Raw genomic sequence first — 23,716 nt, 5'->3', positions numbered from 1 at the left:
ACAGACAGTTCGAAACACTGGATACCCAATGAACATGAACAAAACACAATCACGATGCGTGATGATGTACGAAAGTGTATGCACCAAAGGCTATTCTCCCACACAAGACACCTTCCAGATGTTAGACAATGCTACAGGAACTTATTACCGTCAGTAGTTTCTTCTGCAAAAATGAAGAAATCTGTCCGGGGAATATCAGATTAGTACCCAAAAGGGGTCACATTTTTCTTATATTGAAACCAACATTTTTCTTTCACTTGGTTTATTTTCTTATGTATTTTAAGATATCCATTTCCTATAACCCTATCTATAGCAAAAGTAACCACAAGTAATTGGAGTTTCGAAGTCTGACATTTAATATGCAATTTGTAATAAATATCTACTTTTGGGGTAGGCAAATAACATTTTCATAAATACCTATTATTTACCTACACAGTTTGTAAATACCCATGCTCCAACCCTACTTATGAATTCAATTTTCGCCATCTCAGGTTACAGAGGATGACAGTTTGCCAAAGTTTGTGTGCTATTTGTGTGTAGACAAGCTAGAAGATTTCCAGGATTTCCACAACATGTGTCATGAATCTGAAGACTTTCTCAAGGAATACCTGTCGTCTGCAGAAAAGGGGCGCAAGAGGAAGTCGAGTGTTAAGGTAAAGATAATTTTATACTTGAACAAATGGTGGCATGTGTAAAAGTAAGTCATACTTTATTTGTTCATGGCGTGGTAATACATAGATTCATTTTTAAAAATTAAAATTTTTACACCTGCTATTACTAAGAATGGAATCATGTATTCTTTCGTGAAGGCCCATAAAGAAGGTGGTATGTGGGTTTCTGGGCTTTTGTGTATAAGATTGTTTTTTATTACTCTATTCTCCTCAATGTTTTGAATAGCAATGCATTTTTGTGGATGTAGGAGGTGACCTTTTCCAAAGACATCCAAATGACAACCTTGCTTACGCATAGCAGACTCTAGTCTGCATTGTTGCAGACTAACGAGGCTCTAGCACTTGAACCTCTAGCCAGTATAATCCTCTGTAGGAATTGTGTTGTCGTCCATGTGTGTTTGCAATGTTCTTCATCCACTTCATCGTATCACCATTCATCCTCATCTTTGCAATTATCCAAAGTGGCAGAAACATGAAGTAAAATAAATCAAATCTTTCATTCGTTCATTTTTGTACGCAACATGGACCTCATTGTAAACTTTTTGAAATTACATTCAGAATGAAATATACCTAGTCATATCATAAATTCTGTTACAAAGTTAGTAATGAACTACAGGCACAGTAAGCAAGCTAATGTATTAATATTTGGATGTTACAAAGGTACAAGTCTTGTCAACACAGAGCACCAATCACTGTTCAAAATGGCCACCTCTGGCCTTCACACAGGCCCGAAGTTTCGGAGGACAGTCATCAATCGCAGCACGCATGGTCTCGAGGGGAAAGTCCACCACTGTCTTTCCATTTGTGTAACGCTGAAGGAGTACACAATGAACCACAGAAGTTATTAACCAATTAATGTGTCAACCAGCCCATGCTCTTTCTTATCCTATTAACATATCTATTATATGAATAGCTGCCCCCCCGTGGCAGAGTGGTTAGCACATCGGCCTTGGCCTAGGCATCAGCATCAATGTCATCATATCATCATTCATCCCCATCTTCGCAATCAGCCACAGGAAAGTGAAGTAAAATAAATCAGATCAATCACTTAGTAAATGTATTTTTGAACCTGCAAATGTATTTTCGACTAGCCATTTTGCTTGAGATTTCTGCACAGTGCCAGAGAAAGTTGTCTATTGTGAAATATGTGAGGATCATTTTAAAGAAAGTTATTACATGCTCTTAACTGACTACTTATATTATTGTGGAGGATGAAATTACTGCATAGTCTTTGGCCAAATGTAGCACATATTGCCAAAAGTTCTGGCAATAATCTCATGCTGTCAGCAGAAACATTTTTTCCAGGGATGGGACAGATTAATTGGTACACTATTGGTATTGGCCAATATAGGCATATCGGTTTATCAATAAAATTACTGATAATTTTACTGCATCCAATGTATCTATAAATATCTAATAATGTATTGCAATATTCTGCCATTTTGTCATAATTTTTATGGGATATAAACATACAATCTCCATACTTTTGTTGAAAGTAAATCTTTAAATATGCAGCTTCTTTTGGATTGCAGTCATGTGGTAACACACACTTATTAAGGAGATGAATGAAGCATTTAGATTCTTCAAGGATCATGTAAAATTTTATATGGGATGAGTCGAACATTGGTTATCGGTATTGGTAAATTTCATATCGAGTCATCCCTAATTTTTCTATATATGACTGAAGTACCAGCCTATGATGTGCACTATGTCATTGATGTCACTGTAGTGGATCTTCTAGCACTTCCGAACCTCATTACTCAACCAGTGGGCCCACTAAATTTGCACCATGACTCCTTGGTGCTATGGTGCAGCAGAATCGGATGTCTTCCAAGAAGTTTGTCATTTCTGACATAACACTGGACATACCCAGAATGTTACTGTAATACCCACTGTTCACAGTGACAAAGGAGAACGACCTTGTAGTTGTAGACAACGAGATGCACCACCTAAGTGTTGCTGGGTGCTTGTCAGAATTTTCACAGTGTTGGCAAATTAGTATGGCGAACCAATGTTGGATATCGAAGTGCTTCATCACCACAAGCCTGCACCTGCACAAGTGCTTTGTGACACTTTGCAGCATTTCTTCCACATACAATTTGAATTTTGATGTACAGAATTAGTTCCTTTCATTTGAACATTTTTCAGAGTGCACTACTCAGTAAGACTACTGCAGCATATTGCTGCCACCACATGTCACTCTGAGGAAATTTGACATGTCATGTGTAGAGGCAGGTATAAAGTCATTATCAGATTCCGTGATTCATTGTTGCTACCAGTGGTAAGTGGTGGGCATTTTGTTAATCACTTTTTTTAAGTGCTCTCTTGTTTTTTGTTACATTAAGGCTTGATTCACATCTACTCTCAAGCAACACTCAGGTCACTCTCCCGTAACGCTCTGCTCACAGCCAGGGGTGGTCCCTCTGATAAAACATCAATATTCACAAAATTATTCAAACGGACTGTGTAAAACATTGTAATACTCCAAAAACTGAACCTGCTTTGCAACACACGGAAAATGCCTCATTAAGCAATCGATGTGCCGTTCTTAAGTTGATAAGTTCTGCATGGTACTATATTTTCAATAATGGTGATGGAATAATTCAACAATGTTCGTTAAATGACAATGACTCCTTACCACAAGAATATAATTATTCTTTAGTTGCTTGTGTAACCACACATATATGTCTTTCCAGTGACTTATTGCAAGGGTTGGTAGGGCCCCCTCGATGGTGCAGTTGTAGAGTCCTCGCATTGTAATCAAGGGGTAGAGACACATAGTGGTTGGGATTCCACTTTAAACTGTGGGTCCAGTCCTGATTAGCCTTACTGTGCATAAAGTGGATTTAAAACAACAAATCAAAATTAAAAAGTAAAATTATTGCAATGGTTGGCTATTTAACTTGACCCAATAAAATAAACTTATTGCGTGAGGCAGATTCATGTGAACCAAAAATAGCCCCAAAAAATTAATTTACCTCAAAATGACAAAAATGTATTCACTTGTTTAAATTTTTGATTCATCGAAAAGTTTGTTAAGGAGTTTAGTTTGTGTTTTAAGTCCACTTTATGCACAGTAACACTAATCAGGACTGAACCTACAGTTTAAAATGGAATCCGAACCCCTATGTGCCTCCACCGGGTATCGAACGTGGGACCCTTTGATTACAAGGCAACAATGTTACCACTGTGCCATCAGGGAGGCATCGTTTGTTAAGGGGGATTCTCAAATTCGGTTTTCACGAAATCAAGAAAAATAATATATGACTGAAAAAACTGTACAGTTTGTGAAGATGATTACTTTTAACACGTTGCATGTTTTAGGCTGTCTCAATAGTATAAACTTAAAATTTATTTGTTGCAAATAATACTACTTGCCCGGAGATATGATAATCTACATAGGCATCATGCCAGCATTATACTTATTTTAACATGTGTTTGGCTCTGATTGTAACTGTTTGCATATATGCAGTTTACTGCCACACAAGCGGTCATTCTTCAATCTGGTCACAAACTACACAAGCTGGAAACATTGTTGGGATGCAATGGCAACACCAACCCTGCCTGTTTATGACCTGCGAGGGGTGGAAATGCGACTCCCTCAAAATTTCTAGAAACATCGAAGTGCTCGGTTCCTACACTGACATCCACTATAGGCAACATCTGCTGCCTAATAGGTAGCCATAGTCAAGGTGAAGTGATCAGCATGAGACTCCAGCCAGTACTCCTTCCCCCAGATTCATCAGAGCCTCTTAGATTAGAGGTTTGGTGATAATTGGAGCTGGGATGTTGCCTGAAAACTCCACCTGAGATCTCTCACTCCGGGAATGAACTACACTTTCTGTAAAAACAACCCATGCACCCTCGTAACTCAGTCCCATAATTGCTGTAGAGAATGGGTTCCCAGAGTACATTGTGCTGCATGACAGTGCACTCTAGCAGACAAAATATCAACCTGTGCATCAGTGTGTGTGTTCATTGTAACATCTGGTGTAGGAAAAGTAAATTGGTAAAGAAAGTCTTCATGAATTAAGTAATGATATTGGTATAAGATTGATTACTTTTGCAACCTCAAACAATTTAATTGTGAAAAGTACCACTTTTAAACATAAAGATATCCATAAACATACCTGGTCTTGGTGGTAAAACTCAAAATCAGATAGATCATATTCTCATTGATAAGAGAAGGCATACTAGTATAATTGACGTTCGTACACATAGAGGTGCTGACTGTGCCAGTGACCATTATTTAGTAATTGCTAAATTAAGAGAAAGACTCTCAGAGATAAATCATAAGCAACAAAATCTAAAAGTTATAAAATTTGATACAGGAAAGTTTACTGATGAAAGAATTAAGAAAGATCACCAAATTAAACTGTCAAATAGATTTGATGTTTTGCAGGATTTAAATGATGTTGAAAATATAAATGAAACAGACGTAAATAAGAATTGGGAGCACATACGTAATGCAATAGAATCAGCAGCTAAAGAAAGTATAGGATACCATAAACCAAGAAAAAGTAAGCCATGGTTTGATAATGAATGTCATAATCTAATAGAAATAAGAAATCAGGCTAGACTTAGGTGGTTAAATAACTCTAATGATTCAAATCTAAACAATTATAATAGAATAAAGCGAGAAGTTAACCGCACGTTTAGAAGTAGGAAAGGGAGGAAAGAGGAGTTTACAGGATTCTTGTTGGGAAACCTGATGGTAAGAGACCTGTAGGAAGGCCAAGACGAAGATGCAGGGACAACGTTGAGATGGACCTAAGGGAAATCGGTAGAGATGGAAAAGAGTATATAGAACTTGCTCAAGATAGGGAAAGATGGAAGGCCTGTGTTGCTGCAGCCATGAACCTTCGGGTTTAAGAAGGCTAGGGAGTTAGTTAGTTTGGTGTAGGAAAAAATATTACTGAGGAGTCATGATATTGACTGATAGCCTTCATACCAAGCAAATGCAAACAAATAAACAGTGCAGATGCAATCTTATGTTGTGGAGGATAAATGTTGTCCTTCATTCACCATTGAGGTGTGCCTGGGAACACTGAAGCAGCCTTTATTTGTTGGTGGCTTCTATACTCCATGAGGCCTTAAAAAGATCACTTTGTGGGCTTGCAGCAGACGACAATATCGGGGTCTGTCTGCGAGAACCAATCAGATTCGCGAACGAGCGAGCGTGGTTGCCACAGCTAGCTGGCTGCTCCCTTCTGGAAGGATGAGTGACCTCTGTCTCTTGCTACCTCGGCCGGCCTGTTTGTTTGGCTGAGGAGCAGACGGCACGAGAGTATCGGCAACAGTGTGCGAGCGACATCTGTTTTTAGCCAATGAAGCGACCTTTCTAAGACCTCCTGCAGTATAAGCTGCATTAGGATAGTGATTTCTGTAGGAAGAGGGAAGGGTTGTTTTATATGTGAAAAGGCAATATCATAAAATCTATGTACCTTACGGTTGTATTTCAGAATCATTCTGCATCCTCGTCTCGTGGTAGTGAAGAAACTGTGCCTGCTCCAGTATCTGATATGGGTTTCCCTCTTCCAGAAGTGACAACAATAAAGTCTGAAATGGAAAGTGCTGATTCATTAGTTTGTGAACAATCATCTCTGGAGAATGTTTGTCTTCCGGACGAGTCGTGTGTCAAGACTGAAACCAAATCATTCGAAGAGCCTCCTAATGTTGACATCAATTTATCCAGTCAGTACATTGATGAAACTTTAGTTGATAAAGTTGAAAGTGAGAGTGATGAAAAATTGATGCATTTTGAAAGCACAAGTGAGGAAGCTCCTAGTGAACAGAATGTTTCTGAAAGTGAAGGATTTTATCTGTATGACTGTAAAGAATTTGTGGAGAAAGTGCCTGCTGAGGATAGTGACAATGATGCGTTAGTATTAAGTGATGACGAGGACAGGAAGAAGAATGCAGTGATCACCGAAGAAGTGGAAGGCCAAGGGACAGATCCTGGAGAAAGGTAGGTGAAGGAAATTTTAGTACAAGGATTGAAAGCGAACATGACAGTACTAAAGTTCAAAATTGGACCTTATTACGTACGAGTTACAATGCAATTAATTTATTGAATATTGTCACCAATGCTGCATTGGTAGTGGGTTATTCCATACAAGATCATCCAGATATCCACCCCACCATCTCAGATTTGGATGAAATTTGGTGTGTGATATCTGTGGATAAATATAATAACCCATTTTTTTTTTCATTTTAGGAATATCAACTCTAGTTTGAAATTTATAGTTCTTTAAAATTTTCTGCCATTTGATGGAATTTTTTGTGAATTTACATGCTCTACTTCACATTGCTTAAAAGTTTCAGACCCAGTTATTAACGTGAAAGTTTGAAATTTATCATAATACTTAATCAAAATTTTATGGGGCATTTAATATGCACATATTTGCTTTTGTAACTTTTCTATTAATTTTTACAAACTTGGACTAATTCCCATCAGTGTTGGCTATTTTGCCTGTTTTTTGTATAAACAAAATACAACTGTGTGGTTTGCTGTTTATACAGATATTCAAGTTTGTAAAATATAGACCATTGTGAACCACACAATGAAATGCATGGTTTTTACTAAGCACAAATAGATTCACCTGTTCAACCATATTCTAGAAGTATGTACGTGGGTCGTTCCATGTCAGATCAACAAAAATAAATGCACTTTTCAGATTTATGTCAAGAGTGAGGCAGTCAGGAATGATGAGAAGAGATGTATGCATCAATGTTTTTATTGTTGGATCTTGGAAATAGATTGTGAAGTGGTGAACTGTTGCCTGGGCATTGTTCCAGTGGAAACCTTGGGCTGCATCCTGGAGAATGAATGAACAGTTCTCAGCGAAGTCGCAGATTACAAGATAGCCACCTTCTTTCAGAGATTGCTTCAGATGGGTTAGGTAACTGGACTGTTGACTAGCAAGAAACGAGTATACTGATGAATTCTTCAGTAGGTTTGACTAATGTCTCGAGATGTTCTTTTTTCAACTTTTATCCACTGTTTGTAGGTGATGTTTTGAATGCAGTTGAGCTCGAAAGCTTCTTCAATCTTCCCTTGACTTCTTCACACCCAGAACAGTTTTTGCAATCTCCAAAGTAGCAAGCTTCAGTTGGATTAGCACACACTACATACATCATAATATCTTTGTAAGACTTAATTGGTCTATCACCTTCCATCAGTTCTTTCATCCTACAATGCATAACCATAAGTTTTGGGTTTTGGTGCATTGTACATACACAAACACTGTGGGTTCCACTTGAACCTGCAAGAACACAGTACTTAGGACTGAGTTCACATAACTTGGAAAATCCTATTTTCAGCAGTGGATATATCTGTTTTTGCTGCTTCAAAATCTAAAGTTTTACCAGGTTTAGGATCAGGACATGACATGACACCTTTTTCTTTAACCAGGCTTTTAGCTTTCCTTGCAATGTAGTCTGATACTCCAAATTCATCTTGAATGTCTTTCAAAGTCCAGCTTTTAGGGAGCGTTGTCAATATTTGCATCCTGATGCTCTTATCATCTGTAGTATTAAATTTTTCCTTCAATTGGTTGATAATTTCATGTTCAGGGTCTGAATCTATGTTCAATACTCTGCTTTTGAACACTGCTGCTGCTTTCTTAAGCTTTTGTTGAAGGTATTTCTTCTCACATAATCGTCTTTTCTGAATAGCTGTTTCATTAAAAGCTATCAAACTTTTGTTCAGAGCATTTAGAGGTTAATCTTTTTCTCGGGGTAAACAAAGGATCTAATTGTTGAAATTCTTCATCAGTACTAGATTTTAAATTATGTCTCTTTTTAGCAGATGCTTCGAACTGTTTGTGGCAAGTATCACAAATTTTGTAACCTTGTTTAAGAAAAGTACATGTTTGCACCAAGCTCTTGTTTACAGTTCTTAGGTTTTTCTTGAAGGAATTATGACTTGACTTTTCAAATGGATTGCAACAGTACATTTTACTTGAAGCTGTTGAAGTTGATGGTTCCATGCTGGTCACTGAACTCTGGTCCAAGGCAGTGATAAACTAAGTTGTTTTTCTCCAGAAGGGTAGAGCTAAAACAAAGATCCTCTTGGGCAGTACACCTCTGAACCTTTTGTTCCAAGAGATGATCACAGACGGAATGTTGCTTGTCTGAACAGGATGAAACATGTATTCTTTTGCTGACACTAGGAGTGCATGTCATGACATGCTACCTCATCAAGTGACAGTCACCCACTCCTAAATGTTAATTATATTGTATTTTCATATTGTGTCAAACTAAAAGGAAGACTGGGAGGGGAGGGTTTTCATTGATTGAATGTGAATTAACAATTGCCACAGAGAGGGAAAAATTGCAATATTCAGCTGTACCTAATTGTTTTAAAATTATTTTTTAATATGATCCCATTGCAATCCCATTATGAAATGTTACCACATGTACAACACATTAGTAAGCAAAAAATATTTTTTTCAGGTTTTTTTTTTTGGATATAGCACAAGGTCGTCATAATTTTTTTTGGTGACCTTGAATTATGTCACAAAACCTTGCCAAGTGACATGTCATATGAAAGCCCATTCCAAGAGCTTTAAAATGGAACCAAATTGAACTCTGTATCTCTTATAGGAGCTGAGAAAAATGATCTTTTGTAATTACCCGCACCTTACTTTTTTGCATTTTTTTGACTTTTTACATCCTACACAAAAAACTGAGCAACTGAAAAATCTTAAGTTTTTTTTCGTATCACTATAGATATAATCCATTCTGTGAATTTTGTTGAAATTGGTGATGGTCAAGTTGTGTGGCTTGTTGATTTGATATTGAATGGCCCACATACTTTTTTTTTTATAGAATAATCCATTTATAGAATGATTTCAAAGGGAAGTCAGCATACCACAACCGACAGTGTGGCATATTTTGTGAAAATGACTATTGACTTATTTGTAGTAGTAAGCTCAACTAAGTGCCCCCCCCGAACATTTCTTAAGAGCATGAGGAATGATTTCGACAAGGCTCTTTCGTGTACTCATTTGGCTGTGAACTGGGGCATCCACCCTCATGCCCCACTATTGCTCCGGCCCACATAGACCAACTTTTGCCCTTAGTATACATTTTGCATGTGACGTGATATTGTTAAATTGGCTGTGTTACCCCACCCCCTTCTTACCTCTCCAGCTACTTTCTTATTGTGCTGTAGCTGACATGAAGATGACATAATGTTGTTATCCCGGAATCATTTATTTTCGATTTCATACGACCATCGGTGGATTTGATGGGTGATGTTACCAGATCTAGATGCACCTCCCACCCCTTAACACCTAAAATTACCCTAGGAGGCACTTTGTCCAACCTTTGTAAAACTAGCTCCTTGAAAGTCAGTTTTAACTCCCTTTAAGGTGGAATTTAGCTGTTTTATGCACATCAGTATTGGCAACACTGCCACGATTTTCATAGAAGGCAAGGAGAAATGCATTGCACTTGTGGGAGTATTATTTTATTTTTTCTCTTGGGAATAATAAACTTGGATGGCATAGAAAAAGATATCAATGAAGGAAAACAGATTGAGGATCTAATTGACAGCAGAAAAGTCAAAACTTCCATTTGATTAGCCGTAACTTGAAGTTGTCATGAGGAATACATGGGATTCTGAAAATTGTTATTAATCATATTTTCAAATATTGTGTCTACCTTAATAATCAACATAAAAAAAAAACATGGGGAGAAATTCATACTTTCTCATCATATTTTCAAATATTGTGTCTAGCTTAATAATCAACATAAAAAAATACATGGGGAGAAATTCTTACTTTCTCATACACTGTGTTTCTTGTAGTAGTAGTAGTAGTAGTAGCAGTGCTCATTCGGACGATATTGAAATAAATGTACAACCAGTTTGAAACTGTAACTTTTCCCCTTAAGCTGTTTACAATTGTTGATGTCACAAATATTTAAAGCACTAATTTACAACTCTTTCTGACAAGCCCCACTTCTTAATTTGGTTTTTGGGAAGTTTTATTTGAACTAGGTTTCTATGAAAGAATCCAGATGGTAAAATCTGTGTTGAGTCCATCCAGACCAATGCTGAGTGCCATTGAAGACAGCATTAAATTTACTAAAAGATAATGAAATAAAATTCGTGATTATTTGCACCCTGTCCCTCTTTATAAAAATAATATGGCAATTGTTAAAATACCTTTTACAATTATCCTCGGTTAATATTCTTTTTGATTGTTCAAGGATTTTCCATCAAAGCTCGACCCCTTCTTCCTCTTTCACAGGGTTTCTTGTTCAAATTCTGCCACTCCAGTCTCAGCAAGCATTACTGAGAAGTTTTTGATATCCTTTCATCATAAACCAGGAAGACAAAATTTTGTGAGATTTTTACACCGTAATGTCAACCTACCATTCCTAAAGTAGTAGAGCTTTTTGATATATAAAAGCTGACCTAAATTATTACTGTCATGTTCATTTACAATCTGACATTTGAGGTTTCTTATGTTTTTTTTTCTCTTCTCTTGTTTGACGTGTGTAGTTTGAAAAGAGCGAATAGGATTTCCAGGTGTGGCTGCAGTGCAGGGTTATCTGGGGTAGTGGGTGGCAAATCATCAAGCAATGATCAGTACTGATCCATCACTACCCCAAACCAGTTGATCATGTCTGTTTGCAAACAGATCATGAATATTTTTCTAGATATTATCATCGGATACAAAGTACATAGATATATATTTTTTTTGACTGAAATTAAGTGTACGAACTTAAGTATCATATTTCAACTTTTGGATATGGAAGAAATAGACAGAAATGGTATAGCTGTACTTTTATAACCACATTTAATAACTACTTTGAGAGGGCTTCCCTGATGTCGCAGTGGTAGCGTTGCCACCTTGTAATCAAGGGGTCCCGGGTTCAATACTCGGTGGAGACACATAGTGGTTCGGATCCCACTTTAAACTGTAGCTCCACTCCCGATTATCCTTACTGTGCATAAAGTGGGCTTACAACAACAACTCAATCAATCAAATAACTATTTTGAATATCTTTAAATTATGGAATTACCAAGTATGTCAATATCAGCAGCAGTTGGTGAGAGCAATACTGGTATTGGCTCAAAATAGTGTGCCAACCCTAGTACATGTGCCTTGTTGTACACAAAGTATTCACAAAGGATGCAATTCAATTGGCTTTATCATATTTTCTATGTAATTTGTAAAAAAAATAAGTGAGATTAGTGTTATGCTGTATAAGAGATGCAGTTCATTGACTCTGATCTAAACATCTTTTTATTGCTTAAGTTTAAGCCAAAAGAGATGAGTCTTTTTTTTTTTTAAGATAATTGAGAACAAAAAGTTCTTCGCGACTGATACTTCGGTTACTTCACCACCCAACTTTTAGGTTGCAAGTTAAGCACTACTAAAGAACTGCTTAGGACCACTTTCCCCCCTTTATAGTTATTTGAGTCTCCCACGCTTCGAATGTATGGAATCAAATTTCTTTTCAATGAGACAATATTCGTAGAAATATATGTGTAAAATCCACCCTGATAGTTTTAGCCCATAATCAACTATTTCATTTTCATATATGTCTATGTATTGGTACAGTCCCACAGAATTAACTTGAGATAAATGGCCGCTCTGTGAGTGATGCAACTGCACTCGAATTGGCTAAAGCGGGAGACTTCCCGCTGTAATGGGCCAACAGAAACTCTAATGTTCGGGCACGCGAAACGTTAAAAACTTTTGAAAGGACTCGCATGCAGTGACTGGTGAAGCAAGCGAAGTGTCAGTGCATAGAGCTTTCTTTCTGATTTTTTATTTTGTGTATTAGTGACTGTCTGTGTGTAATTGTTTCGACAGCGCGATACATGGATAAAAGCCAAATCAGAAAAGAAAGAACTGCACATTCACACAACGAAGTGTACGCATTCGCATTGACGAGGCATTCCAATAAGTATCAGTTGAAGTTTGGAGAAAAGCAGTTGAGAATGCGCATAAATGGGAAAAATTTTATTGGGAGAAGGACTGTATCATCGAAGAAAATATTGACAATTTCATCATCAATAATGGGGAGTCAAGTATTCTGTCGAATTCTTCCTCAGACAGTGAACAAGACGACTGCAACATAACAGAGCTTGATGGAGACTCCAAGGATGATGACCTCAGGTGTTTTCAAATTACGGATTAAAGGTCAAGAATAAACTGTTTATCCATTTATTGTGTAAGATAGAATACTTATAATTTTCTTAGCGTGTCCTCTTAATACAGTGATATTTGCATTACACAATGTAATTATTTTTCAAATCTCCCATCTCCCGTTGTCAGCCGACTGCCCGTGATTCGCGTGAGAGTCAAGCGTTTGCTGTAGGTTGGTACTCTTGCAGCAGCACCAGCAGCCATTTCTATTAAGTTAATTCTGCGGGACTGTAAGATAGATTAAATTACATTTTAACATGGAGATGATGACTATGTTCACTTAAGTTTCAATTTCACTGTGTCTTTCACTTGATGATTCATATTTGAAGGCCCACTACAACAGGAAAATTACTGTTGTATGTGTGCTACTGGGCTTTGAGCGTATACCGCTCATTTTGCCTGTTCGAGCATTTTTCGCTCCTGTCAATTACGTACGCTGTCTAGCGTCATCCTTACGAACTATTAGACACTCGAACAAATAGCCCTTGCTGCAGCACTCTACCCACTACTAACCTGCACTGCAGCCTAAGGCCCAGGAACATCAAGAATGGTGAAATGATGCATGCACCCTTGTCAGCTGTCAGGGGGTTTGATGAACTTACTTTATTGCATTCCAAGGTAGGTCATAAGGTGAAAAGTGATAATTTGATTTCCAATTTATTTGATAATTTCAGTTATATGAAAATATTTGTATGTATTTTGTATTATAATTTTTGTGTGTGCATGAACTTGGTTATGAAGAGAAACCAGTATCTGTAATGCTGTTTTAACTGTAGCAATGAGATTGGATAAATTGGTACGGGATGATGGGTTTAAAATCGCATTTTTCGGCATTTGAGCACTGCATGGGATGTGGACTTCTGCATTCAACTGTTTACCTTTTACCATGTAGGCTTTTTACTATTCGCCTCCATAGTTTTACAATGCTGAATTTTGTGCGTGATTTATAGCGACATATTTTTATTCCATAAAAATAAAATATTAAGAAGACTACATCCTGATATAACCCCTAAATGCTGAGCCTGATTTTCCCGAATTACACATTACCGAGTCTTTTTCCAACTGGAAATTTAAAATTATGCAGAGCTTTAAATAAAAATGTATATCTTGGAAACTATGAATGCTAGAGTTACAGATATTAGCTCCTTTTGTTCAGTACAGGTTAGGCTATGAGCTTATCTTCAAAAGCTCTATTTCCTTTTTCAACTAGTAGAAGAAAAAGAAAAAAGTAAAAACAACAACTTTTTTTTACAAATTTGTTACTTTGTCTGGCTGCCACGTACAGGCAATGCCGGTGGTGGTTCATATGTGTTACATTCTCATGACAAAAATTGTGTACTTGTTTCCTGATAACTTTTACAGAGAAAAATATTTCCTAATGCAAATGCTGTGCTTGTCTTCAGCGAGAATTTTAAAATGCCATAAGGGTTTTATAAAATTTTATATGTATACCTTGGTGCAACCTATCTTGATAGTGACGTCAGCTGGGACCGTACTGCAACTTGATGTATCACTCCGCGACAAGCATGAAAAATTCTCTCCGTTACATTTGCGTCTCAGAGTCTGCAGGGAAAGTACATAGAAGGAGCGGAATGTTCTTGTGTGCAGCTGATCTTCATGCGGAGAAATGTCAATGCTTGGCACTAACGAATTACGAACACAAAAAGATAAACAAATTACAAAATTAAAAATATATTTGGACTGAGAAACTAAATTACTTTTAATGTTTTGAAGACGTGTATTAAACAAAGCACTAATATAAAGTAAACTTTGTTTTTACCAGTCTTCCACGAAAGCTAGTCTTGATGTATTTTTTCTCGAAACATTGTTTGGTACCATTGCGAACAGAATGATAGGATTATCCATTGTCCATGACAATTACGCTATTTGGTTGCAGTTTGGGTAGAATATCGACGAACCACATCTCAGAACGCTGCCTCAACACCTTTTCTCAAATGAAATAACAAAGAAACACTTTCCACAAAACCATCTTCGCTTCCTAAATACACAACAACGAACCTTTCTTTTTTCGCCTAAGGCTGAACTCTGAGCCTAGATGGAAAGCATACCAATGTGACAGGCATGTATCTAAAAATACATTTCGGGGAGGGTGTGACCAAGTGTCTCAATAATAATAATAATATAATTAGAATAATTATATTGAATTAAAATAACATTAATTGAATATGTAAATTATTTAATATTGCATTGTTGTTGTTACATGAATAAAGTAGGTAAAAAATGGTAAAAGAATAGAATAAGAACATCCATTCATTATGTAACTTACGTGTAGTTAAGATCGTCAAAATTTGTGAAAAAGCAACAGCCTTGGCAAGGAAATTAATGTCAAATAGAGACACATGCGTAGAATTGAATAATTATTGAATAACAACAAAAGGACTTAGATCATATTGTATCAGGCAAAAATAATTATACTGTGATCACATTTAATTGCCTATTGGAATTGATGAAAAGTGAAATTGGTGATTAATATTTCATGCATTATCATCATCACAAGTAGTAATGTGCATAAATCTTTGAAAGCCATATGAGCAAAATTCTTTGCCTTTCAATAACCATCGATTTATAACAAATCATATTGTATTAGGCAAAAATAATTATACTGTGATCACATTTAATTGCCTATTGGAATTGATGAAAAGTGAAATTGGTGATTAATATTTCATGCATTGTCATCATCACAAGTAGTAATGTGCATAAATCTTTGGAAGCCATATGAGCGAAATTCCTTGCCTTTCAATAACCATCGATTTATAACAAATGCTAAAGAGTTATATTTTAAATATTTAATTTTAATACGTGCTAAGTCTTTCGGGGCAGGTCCCAATCTATGCCCCCTCCCCTTCCTAAATACATCCTTGCAATGTGAAACAACTGTTGTGCCCTCCCAGGCTTTGTTTACAGAATGACCGAAGGCCGACATTAACTTGTGTCTCATACATGTAATTCATCTACAAATGCTTTCTTATCTTAATACAAATCCAGGTGGTACAAAATACGCCTCAATGTTGATATGCTTATGGATCAAGATCTCAATCAATCACTTTTCCCACTGTTGGAAATTTGGTTTTCCCATTGCCCTGCCCACGTTTTTGTGACAATTGAACTCGTAGTTTCAACACAAGTACGTAGCAAATACGAATACGTTTATACATACCCCCTCCCACATGACTATTCATAGTTTTCCCTCTACAAAGCGATCTAAAGTAACCCCTGCCCAGATCTCGCTTGCTGAGGACGCGTGACAAGGATAGACTTGCCCTTAACCTCACTTCGACCTGCAACCACCTCTGAGATTCGGGCCAACGAACCCACGCATATTTTTTTTAGCTTGGACATGCAGCAAAACAATCGTACCGGATACTGTTCATTTCAACAGGTTTTTCAGAATCTAGCATCTGTAATACATTTCCATGTACTGTATGCAATGCAACGTGCTTCAAGTAAGGAACTATATTTTTGTGCTCAAGTCTCGCGAACTTGCCGTTCGAAGGTGTGTTGCCATCCCACATTCATTAACTGAATCCAAATCAGTTTCGTACAGTTTATTATGTTTATGTTTCGTGCTCATTTTAATGGTTATTTATTATACGTTATTATATTCTGCAAGAATCCCCTCATTGTGACATTTTGAAATTCCTTCCCTTGTATCTTAATCTATTGAATTTCATTCCCTTGTCTTTCTTTTTTCCGGGTGCAGACAGTGAAAGTATGAACACTGTAGGTTTGCAATGCTGTTACGACGTCACTGTCAAGATAGGTTGCACCTTAGTATAGGAGCCTATGAATGCCAGAGTTACAAATTATATGTTGTTTTCTTTAGTACAAACTAGCCTATTAGCCTATGGTAAAAAAAAATAATTATGAAGTAGAAGAAGAAGAAGAAATTGTGAGAAAATTATTTTTGTTACGAAATTTGAATTTCATTTTACCCCCACTTAGGCAATACCGAGAGGGGGGGGGGGGTTCAAAATGGTATAGTGGCACCACAAGCAAAAAAACCTGCGCAGAAGCACATCGCGCCGGCGGGTGTGGGAAAGGGCAGGGGGGAAGGAACATTCAGCCGGCTCACGTCAGCGTTGCCAGGCCTATTGATTTCTCGGGAGAATTCCTTAATAAACTATTGCTATGGAACCTCCAATGGCCAGCTTAAAAACACGTTTCCTGCTCATCTTACTTGAACATGGAGGGGGGATGTGGAGTGGAACTCCACTCAGCCATGAAAAATGCTGTTTGAACTGTGAAATTATGTCAAACGCTACTCAATTGTGATAGGACATTATTTTATTACTTTTACTACATTACTATTTTTAGATGGCTGTATTTTATCCCACCCTAAACTCTATTTCTATTTTAGTTATTTTACGTCGCTTTTGTGTGTCTACTGTAAGTACGACAATATGGATGAATGAAAAACTGATGAAATGGATGATGTGACACAAAAACAGTGAAACGTCCTTGCCTTATGAGGTAGAAACACTGACTTCGTAGCGTGGGCAAATTATGTTATACATGTATGTGTTTGTGTGTGTGTGTGTGTGTGTATTTCTAGCAGATGGGGAAGATGGGTGGCACCCTAGCATAAGCGTTGCTATCTTGAATTATTGAGGAAGACATGCTGTCTAATTCACCAAATATATTTCACATACGTAATGCATTTTCTCATTATGGTGCAGGACGCGTGCCCACCCCTATCGATAGTTGTACACCAAACACCAGCAGAAGGCAAATTGATTTGTTATTGTTAGCATTCGACTTGAAAGATTGTGCAAAATTGCCGACAAGGAAAGGCACAAATGTGTTAGCTTCATCTGTGAACACAACTTTCTACCATTTCCTGTCATAAAAATTCCTTGCGATAATAGAGGCATCGCAAACCCCTTGTGTTGGTGCTGAGAAAGGGCAAATTTGAGGGTGTTTTTCATGCACCCTCTAACCGGAAAATGCGGAAGAGATGAAAGATGTTGGTCGGTTCCCTCGGGCAGTTTACTTTCTTTTGTTTGAAACATGTCCACTCCTGAAATGGAGATCTTCGGTTTATTTTCGCCAAACACAGGGTGCTGGGTTGAGCACCATTGTTACAAAAGTATCTGTGATGTTTACACCGTAAACAATGCGCGCCACTCTAGCAGGGGGCTTTTTCTGTGACCCTTTGCTTGGCGACTCTAGTTTATTCACAGCCTATCTCGTCTCTGTCTCGTAGGTGTTGTGAACTTGATATAGTTTTAGTTATTAAATGGCTTCCTGCTCGTCTAGTGCATCTGGAAGGCCTTTAAGGGGCCAAGCGCGGGAAATAGTTTATAATGTTGCAAAACATTTACGAGAGCAAAAGATCTCCACAACCTTACGTATAACGTTGTCGTGTCGACCAGTGAAGTGACGGGGATATCTCAGTCGTGTGTGAAGTGTATTTTGGAAGAAGGAAAAAGTGCCATGGTAAGAGGTAAACTTAAATTTTCTACACCAACTGGAAAAAAGAAGAGTCACATTAAGAAAATAGTTGTAGACGAATTTGCAAAATGTGTTATAAGACATAAAATACACGAATGTTACGTTAACAAGAAAACAATACCTTCTCTAAACAAACTTAACAAACTTTTGAAAGATGAAAACATTCTTCATTGGGGTAAGGAATATCTCTGAAAATTATTGAAAGGAATGGGATTTAAGTGGAAAAGGTGTCAATCATCACGTAAGATTTTAATCGAAAGACCGTGAAATGTCACGTGGAGAGCCAGATAAACAAACTATTATGGACTGGCTTAGGCATAACAATGTTGCGTTCCAAGAACCTATAACTAAGGCAGAGCTCATGCTATTAGTTAAGCATGTACCAATAGAACCAACTTACAAGATAAACAAACTGTTCGTTGATGCCGGTCATACAGTTGTGCGTTTGCCACCGTATCATCCGGACTTGTCACCTATCGAACTTGTTTGGGGTGACATAAAAGGTAGAGTTAGTGAGTTCCTATCTGAATCCCTGCAAATTAAATGTCAACTTTGTGAAAAGTTATTTTTAGAATTTTCAATGGACAAGTGGAAAAAGTGTTGCGACCATGTAATTAAAATTGAAAATGAGTACTGGAGAAATGATGCTTTAATGGACGATGCTGTTGATGAACTCATTATATCTTTGAATGGGGAATCATCTGATTCGGATTCCAGCAGCTCGGAGTCGGAAACAAGCGATGCAGATATGGTATAAAGGTTACATTAAAGGTACGTAGAATTTATTATTTTCTCTTTTAACATCTAAATGTAACACAATGACACACTGATTAGGAGAGCAAAAGCTTTGATAAATGTTCAGTCGGTAAAGAAATACCTCATTCCATCTCACTGTTTTATTGTATTGGTGGGTACCAAGCGGGCATAAATAGTGTCAGGTACCATCGAAAATTCCCTTAGTGTAATTTTAGGCACGTATATGTGTGTGTGTGTGTATAATGTGCATATATATATATATATATATATATATAATGCAGCAACATAGAGGCAGCATAAATAACGAATAAAGCATGTGAGTGTTAATAACAAGAAATTTGCTAGAGAACGAAGCGGCATAGTTCAGTTACAAAGGAATACTGCACCCCTCCCCCTTTAGTTGCTTGGAACTTTCATGGGCTTGAAAATACTTAGTTTTCTATCCTTAATATACTATTCTATACTTAAATATTTAATTTTCTACAAAATTATATAGCGGCATGGACGTCCAGAAGGAAGTGCAAGGATGGTCGCCACCCCCCTCCCCTTCTGGAAAATGAATGTTGACACAAAAGTACCCATTATTTCAGATGTATGAGTTGATTTTAGTCACAGTAATTTACATCCATTATTATAATAGGGATGTAGGAACGTGATAATTTCAAACTCAAGTGGTATTTTCTGAGAGGGCAACATTATTACGGGGTAATATGCCTCGTTCACCCGCTTGATAAATATACATTGTTTCCCCCTCACTGGAAGAAATCTGTAAATGTCCCCTCCCCCCCCCCCCCCCAGTGCACACGCCTATGCCGCCTCCAAGAATGTTGTTCATCCGCTACTATTAGATCATCGGATTTTGTAGCAGATCTTCTGGTTTCCCAAGGAACAATCTCCCGAATTTTTCAAATCTGACCTGGCAACACTGCCCCGAACACCGATAACGGCAGGGAAGTTGCGTGAACGCTTTGGACGGAAGGTTTTTTCCTTGTGGTCGAGCTATACCTGTGTGTTGCCTGATATGTGTGCCATTCTTCTGGGGAAAGAATTGCACACTTGTTATTGATAATTTCTGATGAAAGAAACATTCTAATGTGAAAGCTATGCTTGCTTTCGGCAGGAATTTTAAAATTCTGCAAGGTTTTTAAAAACTATGATTTCTAGAGTTACAAACTATACCTTGTTTTCTTCAGTACAGACTAGGCTATAAGTCTATGGTCTTAGAAAAATGAATTTCCATTTGTGAAGAAGAGGAGGAGGAGGAGTAGGAGGAGGACTAAAGCAAACTTTATTTTAAATTTTTTTATTTTTAAATTTGCACTTTGTCTCAGAAACTACAGAGCGTTCGAAAAGTCCCCGCACTCAAAGTTTGATAATTTTTTGCTTATAATTCTTTGAACTTGTCAATGTAATGAATACATTCATATCTTGAAATACAAAAAAAAATAATTTGTAAACTAAATGTGAGGAGTACTGCAATCTCTGAGGTCGGTAACACACTGACAAGATGGCATACAACTTTCCGTGCGATGAAATACACAAAAAGAATATTGAAACTAAATTTTAAACAATCCTCCGTTGCAGTTTTACCTGGTGCGGGATCATCAGCAAATAGACATCTCCATTTCTCCACACATCTTTCATATGACGTACTGAAAATATGCTTCCAACATGTGATTCGCTCTGTGTGTGTAAAGCTTAAAGCTCACTGAGACGTGGAGAGACACGGAAGCAGAACCCAACTGATGCATTTCTGACGTCTCAGTGGGTGATAACCTTCAACATAACCTGCAGACTTCTGGGATGGAAATTTCTTGCTTCTGTTCCCCGCATTTTCCTGTAGTGGGCGTTACACCATTTGATTTCAGTGGAAGCAGACAACAGAAGTCCTGTTGCCACATTACTCAGTGTTTCTCCGCATCTCAGTGGGTGGTGTGCTTAAAAGGCATTGTTGACAAACTGTGATTGTACGTCTCACACTGAGGAATGCTCTACACTGCTCTAAGCATAACATAAACTCGTTCTTCAAGGTCATACCAATCACTACTGGCAGACTTGACAACTAATTCAGATGAATGCCTTAGAAGCTTTTTTCTTTTTGAAGTATGAGTGCGGGGACTTTTCAAATGCACTGTATGAATGCTATAAGCCTATGGTCGAAAAAACAATTTACCAAGAAGAAAAAGATGAGTGTAAATACACATTTTTTATACAAAAACTGAAATTTGTCGGATCCTCACATGTGCAACGGCAGGATGCGAGTGTTCAAAATAATACCTACATATTGCCTGATGTATTTGTTCCATTCTTGTGTCAAGAATTTTGCACTTTTTGCTGATACTTTTGTAGAAAGAAATATTTTCTAATGTAAAAGCCATGCTTGTTTTTTGTGGTAAATGTAAAATCCTCCTGAAGACTTATGTAGCACTCAAAATATTGTATCTCTGAACATTACCTGAGGTACAGTATGCTCCAAAAGTCTAAAATGTTCCATGCCAGAGTTAGCGACCTGACCAAAATGTGACACACATGTCACACCAGAAGCTTAAGGGTTAAAGGTACCTACACTTAAATTCAGATAAACAAGCACCCATGTTTAAGTTAGTAACTCCAGCTTGGGAGGTGATCAAACATATCAGTACATCTGAAGTAAAAGATAAACTATGACTTGCCATGGAATTTTATATGAATAAAACCATGGATTTTTATTTGTAAAATCTGCTATCCATCTACTTGTACATAAGTAATACCCACTACCATAAATTGTTCCTTGCACCAGTCTTTCCAATGATTCATGAGTTTGTTTTTTACTCAAGGTAATAAATCTGTGTACCATAATCTGTTGAAACTGTATGTTGTAAATCTCTGGCTATATTAGCATATATGTCCACTCGTTCATTTCCCACATTAATATATAATTATATGCTTTAACATAACTAAATTGTATATCAGTGTTCCTTTTACGAGCCAATTGAACTTGTTGAATTATTAGAATATTGAATATAAACTGATGGCATAATTTAGGATAAGATGTAGATAAAGCTTGTAATACATTCAAAGCATCTGTAAGGATAAGATTTTTTTTATAACCTTCGGATATTCTACTTTGTACAACTTTGATGAATCTATAGGTAATCTAAACTGCTTGTACTTTTCTTTTCTCTGGGATGTAATAGGCGCATCCTACCCCTTGGTTATCCTTTGAACCATCAGTGTATATAATTACGTGTGTTGGCCATTTTTCTCTGTACAATGCATGTAGTCCTAGATCTCTGAAGTGTATTGTACATTGTGTTTTTAATGGTCAGACGAAGTAAAATAATAAAAATTTTGCATTTTAAATATTTTAGAGAAAAAGTAAAAATAAGTCAGAATATTTGCATCTTTGTGCGAAATTAGTCAAATGACGCCATGATACAGCTAGAAATACGCAAGAGATTTGCTCAGTTTAGCGCATCAAAATGGGAGCCCAGTTCTACCGCCCATGCCCAACCTTTCCACTATGTTTCCTGTTGAGTACAATGGTGTCAGGTGACCCAAGTCATCACAGCAGGTCTGCGAATCCAAAGTCCTTCGACCGCTGGTTTCTCCCGCTCTTGAAGGTCTGGTCATAAAATACCTTTTTTTCAGTCCCCATGTTTACAACCACGGTAGGCTTTCTGTGACCGGATTTTGGAGGCAATACGAAATTCGGGGAGAGAGGTTTAACAATTTTTCCATTTTTCAAGTTATCTGAAATTTTGTATTTTCTATAGGATTTGCTCTCCCAATTTTTCGGAACTTCTCATCTGACGAAAATGTATGGTAAACAGACTCAACATTTTTCGTTTTCTTCAGATAATCTAGACATGCTAAGTACCGTCAGATATTATTATCAATCAGATACTAGAATATGAATCGTACAACATAACGCATGACCTTGGTGTTTATCCTGGAGAAATATCCCCCCTCCCCCCACCTCCTGACTTTTGGCAAGTCTTGCGATGACTTAGTAAAAATGTCACGCTTTGCCACTGTTAATGGAATATCAAGTTGATAAATCAAAGGATGTAGGAGAGTGAAAGTCTTGGATCGAAGTTCTGGGTCTAAGTAATGGCAGTATACAAAGAAATATGAGGTTGTTTGTGGATTTATAACATGGGCTTCAGTCCATTGTTTTTGTATTTCAAACAGTTTATGAAATGGATGAGGATGATTTTCCCAAGATTTAAGGAGGAATTTTATTGTTTATTGAATCCGCCTGTGTCTCAAGCATGTTTCTTAGTTCTCCATATAAACACTTACATTGGGGCTTGATTGCATGAGACCTAAAGAAATTCGCAATGCTTTTCTTTGTTATATGTCTATTTTTTTTCGAGTAGACTGGATCTTGCTCCCCGGTAACTGAAAGCTTCATAATCCAAAAATGAACAAAAAACATTTTTATAAAAGAGAAGTAAAATTTTTGGGTGCCCACCCCATTTAGTTGTTGCCATACTACAGAGTATATTTAAAAATTTCTGTAAATTTTTGTAAATTGCATAATGAGTGTATTCCATGTAAAGCATTTATCAAAATACACACCTAAATATTTGTGAGTATCTGTCACTGGGATGTCGGAAATTTGTAGAATAGTATTTGGATATGTGCCAGAATTTTGGATTTGTT

The 23,716-nt window shown here is 37.2% G+C and overlaps 1 protein-coding gene across 1 annotated transcript in view; it reads left to right on the top strand.

The window, feature by feature from the left end:
- The window catches only part of LOC145996413 (uncharacterized), a 49,441-nt gene that overhangs the window by 5,062 nt on the left and 20,663 nt on the right, over positions 1–23,716 (top strand). The window contains exons 2-3 of the mRNA XM_083132868.1: positions 492–653; positions 6,134–6,639. Of these exons, the coding sequence (XP_082988994.1) occupies positions 492–653; positions 6,134–6,639 (668 nt within the window). The remainder of the gene's footprint in view (positions 1–491; positions 654–6,133; positions 6,640–23,716) is intronic.

This window comes from Lepisma saccharinum, chromosome 12 (assembly GCF_977018435.1).
Source record: "Lepisma saccharinum chromosome 12, izLepSacc3.1, whole genome shotgun sequence".
NCBI classification, from domain to species: Eukaryota; Metazoa; Arthropoda; class Insecta; order Zygentoma; family Lepismatidae; genus Lepisma; species Lepisma saccharinum.
This window is presented reverse-complemented; position numbering and strand designations above follow the sequence as displayed.